This window comes from Carlito syrichta, unplaced genomic scaffold, assembly GCF_000164805.1.
Source record: "Carlito syrichta isolate Samal-C Ts95f unplaced genomic scaffold, Tarsius_syrichta-2.0.1 Scaffold109772, whole genome shotgun sequence".
Classification (NCBI taxonomy): Eukaryota; Metazoa; Chordata; class Mammalia; order Primates; family Tarsiidae; genus Carlito; species Carlito syrichta.
In genome coordinates this window covers 43245-49608 of record NW_007053868.1, presented here as the reverse complement: position 1 = coordinate 49608, position 6364 = coordinate 43245, and the positions used below count along the sequence as shown (strand labels likewise).

The 6364-nt window shown below is 39.2% G+C and overlaps 1 protein-coding gene across 1 annotated transcript in view; it reads left to right on the top strand.

The window, feature by feature from the left end:
* The window catches only part of SLC30A5 (solute carrier family 30 member 5), a 36784-nt gene that overhangs the window by 3938 nt on the left and 26482 nt on the right, over positions 1-6364 (top strand). The window contains exons 3-4 of the mRNA XM_008069234.1: positions 977-1062; positions 6000-6087. Of these exons, the coding sequence (XP_008067425.1) occupies positions 977-1062; positions 6000-6087 (174 nt within the window). The remainder of the gene's footprint in view (positions 1-976; positions 1063-5999; positions 6088-6364) is intronic.

The window sequence follows — 6364 nt, the reverse complement described above, 5'->3', positions numbered from 1 at the left end:
AGACTGAGGCGGAAGGATCGCCGGAGCCCAGCAGGTCGAGGCTGCAGTGGCCGGGAGCGGCCACTGCACTCCAGTCTGGGTGACAGAGTGAGACTCCAACTCCAAAAAAAAAAATTTTTTTTTGTAGAGAAGGTCTCACTCTGTTGTCTGGACTGGTTTTGAATTTCTGGGTTCAAACAATTGTCCTGCCTCAACCTCCCAGGTTGCTGAGATTACAGGTGTGAGCCACCGCACTCAGCCACCCTGATTTTTTAATTCAAATCATAAGGTATTTCTGTGTTAGAGACCAAGAACATATTTAAAAATAGGATTAATAGTCTAAACCCCATCTTAACTTTTCTTCTCCTTTTAAATAATCAGAGCACTAAAAATTCCTGATGGAAAAGAATTTAAAGACTAAAAGTTGTATTCCAAAAGTTGTATTTCTAGAAAACTAGTGAGACTGAGAAAACAAAAGTGTACTCTGAAGAAAAAAACTTCACAATTTAATAATAGGCCATGCAACATGGCTCACACCTGTAATCCCAGCACTTTAGGAAGCTGAGGCAGGAAGATTACTTGAGCCCAGAAGTTCCAGATCAGCCTGGGCAACATAGTGAGACTTATTCTCTACAAAAAATTTAAAAATTAACCAGATACTGTGGTCCACTCCTTTAGTCCCAACTTCTTGATAGGCTGAGGTGGAAGGATCGCCTGAACCCAGGAGGGTGAGGCTATGGTGAACCGAGATTGTGCCACTGCACTCCAGACAGAGTGAGATCCTGAGTTAAAAAAAAAATCTAACAACAGACAAGAATGTAGATGATGGAAAACAGAATACTCTGTCGCAAATCTAGAATCAGTCAAGAGATCTTACATTGTCCACTTAATTTCAAAATACATAATGATCTCACCTTTAAAATATTTGTTATTTAAGATTAGGATATTTTGCAAAACATGTGACTAAAATTTTTAATCTTTTTGTTTCTATTTATAGTGGATCAAAATATTTAAACATGCAGTTGCTGGGTGTATCATTTCACTCTTGTGGTTTTTTGGCCTTACTCTTTGTGGACCATTAAGGTAAATAAAACACACTTTGAATGTTTGTTTATATTTCTTCATTTTGAATACTAATTTTGTTCCACTGTATTTTATGTCAAATATCTGTACAAATGTGTCTTTATTTTTGTTTTGTTTTTTTATTTTAAAGATGTGGGTGCAGTTCAGGGTTAGGTATACAAATGTTCATTATACATGCACCCTTGTTGATGAGGTGTGCCCCCCCCCGCAGTTTCCCACTACTACCAGTCCCTTTCTTATAGTATTACAAATGTGTCTATCACTTTTATAGCATTGGATAGAAGTCAACAAACAGAGAAAAAGAAGGAGCCTGTTTTGTTTGTGGACTACTGTGGTGAATTTCGTTAAATATTATTCATGATCTGTCATAGCTATTTCTACTAGTTAAAATTCAGAAAGTTTCAGAAAAATTTTAGCGTAAGTGACTTTTTATCATTTATTCTTGATCCCTTTTAGCAGCTGACTTAGAAGCTAACAGGCCTGAAATGTCAAATAAAATCAACGAGTAAGGAGGAAAGCAAGATCTTTAAAAGCACTCATTGTTTTTGTATGACTTTGCACATGCCCTCATAAACAAATGTCTGGGGAATAGTATGTCAGTTATCATTTTTAAAGTGTGGTAGATTTAAGTAAACTCTCATGTCATATTCCCCTAGATCTATATAGTAATCTTTTTGTGCAAATGGGCTGGTTTAGGGAGGAAATGCTTAAAGACCACTTAATAGGAAGTGTAACATGTGCAACTGTGTGTGAGCGTTCTTTTAATATTTCTCTACCTCTAGAGGGTTTTACTCAGTGGGTAAGTGTAAGGAAAGGTATCTTGCCATTTGAGGAGGGCCAATATGAGGGTGAGAGATAAGGAGTAAAATGGAGGGTGTTCTAAAGGATCTCACGTGGGATAGTGGTGGGCAGAGCAGAAAGTGAAGGGTGGGAAATGCTCTGTCAACAGTCTGTCTCCCCACCCCCCACCCCCGCCCCATCATGGCCAACAGAATAGCTTCTGGATTGGGCTCCTTTGGCTTGTTTGCCCTGTACTTTGTCAGATGCAGAGTGCGTATAATTCCATACCCGTTCACAATGGTGGCAGCATTAGGGAGGGATGAGAAAGTTGACTGAATTTCTCAGCATGAGGAGAGTTTTTCCAATTTATACTTGAATATGATTGAGTGATACTATTGCTTATTATTGATAATATTTTAAATGTGTTATTCATGAAATTATGCTTTGGTTCCTGTGTTCCTAAATCACCGTCCCTGTGTGTAGAATAGGGAGGGAAAGGGAATATACTTTTTACTGGCTCCTTGTTTAGTCATCTGCTTCCTGCACTTACCACTGTCCCTCTCATTCTTTTACTAAAACCACTGGGCAGTTTCTCAGTTGGAGACTACTTTGGTGTTTCCTAGTCTGCCTTATTTTAGGTTAGTATTACTCTGTTGATACATTTATTTTCTTAAATTATAATATTCCAGAATTATAATCTTCCAGATGTTACTGGAACTAAAGTTAACATTGATATGTTCTCATAGCAGATTTTTGGGTAAAGAAAAGCATGAAAATTTCTTTAATAATCAACTGGAAGTCTCTTACTATATAGATCCTATAAGCCTCCTTTTGGCTAGTGATAATGTTTTTAAAGTTTTTTAAAGGAACATTTCACACACAAAATAGAGCAAATGTACATACAGGTATGTTTAAAGAATAATAAAATGAACATCCATGCATTCAGCACCCAGCCCCCAAAATGAAGCCTTACCAATTCCTTTGAAGTCCTTTGGGCCTCTTCTGAGTGTTTCCCTCTCTCCCTGCCTTTGTCACCAGCATTTTAAGTTTTGTTTTTCATTCTCTTGGTTTTCTTTATAGTATTACCACACATATACTTGGTGGAGTTTTTTGTTTTAATGTTATACTTTGCAGATTTTTAACTTTGTTTGTTTGAGTCAGAGTCTCACTGTCACCCAAGCTGGAGTGCAATGGCACACTCACAGCCACCAGTCTCAGCCTGCTGGGCTCAGGAGATCCTTCTGCCTCAGGCTTCCAAGCAGCTGGAACCACAGGCGTGCACCACCATGAGGTCTTGCCAAGTTGCCCAGGCTGGTCTCAAACCCCTGGACTCAGTCCTCTTGCTTCCACCTCCCAAAGTGCTGGGATTACAAGTGTGAGCCACTGCACCTGGCCTGTTTGTTTGTTTTGTAGAGACAGATTCTCACTATGTTGGTTAGGCTGGTATGAAACCCCAGGCTCAAGCAATCCTCTCACCCTGCCCTCCCAAAGTGCTAGGATTACAGGCTTGAGCCACCATACTTGGCCAAGTTTTTTACTTTAAATAGGATTACAAACTGGGCTCGGTGGCTCAGCCTGTAATCCCACGCCTTTGGGAGGCTGAGGTGAGTGGATTGCCTGAGCCCGCGGGTTCAAGACCCGCCTGGGCAGTGAGACCTCATCTCTACAATAAATCAAAAAACCAGCCAGGCGTGGTAGCGCGTGCCTGTAATTCCGGCTACTTGGAAGGCTGAGGCGGAAGGATTGCCGGAGCCCAGCAAGTCGAGGCTGCGGTGGCTGGGAGCGGCCACTGCACTCCAGTCTGGGCGACAGAGTGAGACTCCAACTCAGAAAAAAAAAAAAAAATGGGATTACAGTCATGTATTGCCAAACAACAGGGATATGTTCTGAGAAATACATCATTAGGTGATTTCATTGTTGTGCAAACATAAAGTATACAAACCTAGATAACATAGCTACTACACACTTCAACTGTGTGATATAGCCTATTGATCCTAGGCCATAAACCTGCACAGCATGTTACTGTATTGAATGCTGTAGACAGTTAAAACACAATGGTATTTGTATATCTAAACATAGGAAAGATACAGTATAAATATAATATAAAAGAGAACAAATGGTTTACGTGCATAAGGTACTTACCATGAATGGTGTTCACAAGACTTAAAGTTTTTCTGTGTGAGTGAGTGGTGAGTGAATGTGAAGGCCTTGGACACTACTGTACACTTCCATAGACTTTACAAACACTGTTCAGTTAGGCTATACTAATTTACTTAAAAAAAAAAAAAAGTCAGGTGCTGTTACTCACACCTGTAATCCTAGCACTTTGGGAGGCCAAGTTGGGAGGATCACTGAGGCCATAAGTTTGAGACCAGCCTGGGCAACATAGCAAGGCCTCATCTCTACTAAAAATAAAAAATTAGCCAGGCATGGTGGGACTTCCTGTAGCCCCAGCTATCCAGAAGACTGAGGCTAAAGGATTAATCAATCACCTGAGCTTGGGAGGTTGAGACTGTGGTGAGCCCCGATCATTCCACTTCCACTACACTGCAGCCTGGGTAACAGAATGAGACTCAAAAGAAAAATTTCTTCAATAATAAGTTAACCTTAGTATGCTGTAACTTTTCCTTTTTGAGTTTTTTAAAAAATAATACTCAGCTTAAAACACTAACACATTGTACAGCCATACAAAAATATTTTCTTTATATCTATATTCTGCAAGCTTTAAAATTTTTTCTTTTTTTTTTGCCCAGGCACAGTAGCTTGTTGCCTCTAACCCTAGCCCTTTGGGGGGATTATTTTAGGCCAGGAGATAAAGACCGGCTTGGGCAATGTAGCAGGATCCCATCACTACAAAAAATTTAAAACTTAGCCAGGCATTGTGGCACATGACTGTAGTCTCAGCTACTCTGGAGGCTGAGGTGGGAAGATTGCTTGAACCTAGGAGTTCGAGGTTACAGTGAGCTATAGTCATGCTGTTGCACTCCAGCCTGGATGACAGAGCAAGATCCTATCTCCAGAAAAAATGTTTTTAACTTTTTTTTTTTTAATGAAAGCAAAGACATAAACACACACATTAGCTTAGGCCTCCACAGGGTCAGGATCATCAATATCATTGTCTTCCAGCTTCACGTCTTTTCCCACTAGAAGGTCTTCGGGATTAGTAACACACAAAGTGCTGTCCTCCCTTAGAGTAACACTGCCTTCTGGGATATCTACTGAAGGACCTACCTGAGACTGTTTTTTGGGTTTTTTTTAATAAGTAGGAGTACATTCTAAAATAATGATGAGTAAAGGTATATTATAGTAAATACACAAACCAGTAACATAGTCATTTACTATCATTACGAAGTATGTTCTGCACGTAACCATGTACTGTACTTTTATATGACTAGCAGTACAGTAGGTTTATTTACACCAGCGTCACTATGTGTGTGAATAATGCATTGCGCTAGGTAACTGGAATTTTTCAACTCCATTATAATTTTATGGAACCCTCATTTGTATATGTGGTTCATTGTTGACCAAAATGTTGTTACGTAGCACATAATTCTACATTGCCAGTATATTTTGTCCTACAGCAAACAATGCCGATATGAGGAGCCTGTTAAGTGTTTCCTGGTACATACATAGGGAAAACCTGCATGATATATTTCTAGGAGTGGTATTGTTGGATTTGTAGCTTCAATCTTTCTAATGTAGATAATGCCAAAATATTTTCTAAAACAGTTGTACTTATTTTTCTCATACGGTTTTGTAAAATAAAGGTGAAATATTTATTTTCTCTAACTCTAGTTGAATTCATCCTTTTTTTTTTTTTTTAAGTCAGGATCTCATGGTATTACTCTGTCACCCAGGCTGGAATGCAGGAGCACAGTCAAAACTCATCACAGCATCAACCTCTTGGACTCAAGTGATCCTTCTGCCTCAGCCTCCCATGTTGCTGGGATTATAGGCACTCATCATCACCAGTTCATTTTTTTTACTTTTTGTAGAGACAAGGTCTTGCTGTGTTGTCCAGACTGGTCTCAAACTCCTGGTCTCAAGCAGTCCTCTCAAAGTGCTAGGATTACAGGTGTGAGCCATAACACCTGGTCAAATTCATCTGTCTTGATAAAGATAAGATTTTATGAATGATAAATGTTTTATTTTTGCAGGACTTTGCTGCTATTTGAACACAATGATATTGTTGTCATCTCACTGCTCAGTGTTTTGTTCACCAGTTCAGGAGGAGGACCAGCAAAGGTAGAATTTTCCATTATCAGTTATTTGGAAATTGAAAGTATACATATCAATATTACAAAGCAAAAAGTTTTGTCTTATACTACTTAAAATAATTCTGAGGCTTTTTCTGCTAGTTTTACATTTTTCTTGCGGATTTTTTTATTTTGAAATGATTATGATTATGAAGTTTGCACAAATAATACAGAAAAGTCCCTGTACCCATTCCTCAGTGTTCCCCAAAGGTAACTTCTTTTTTTTTTTTGAGTTGAAGTCTCTCTGTCACCCAGACCGGAGTGCA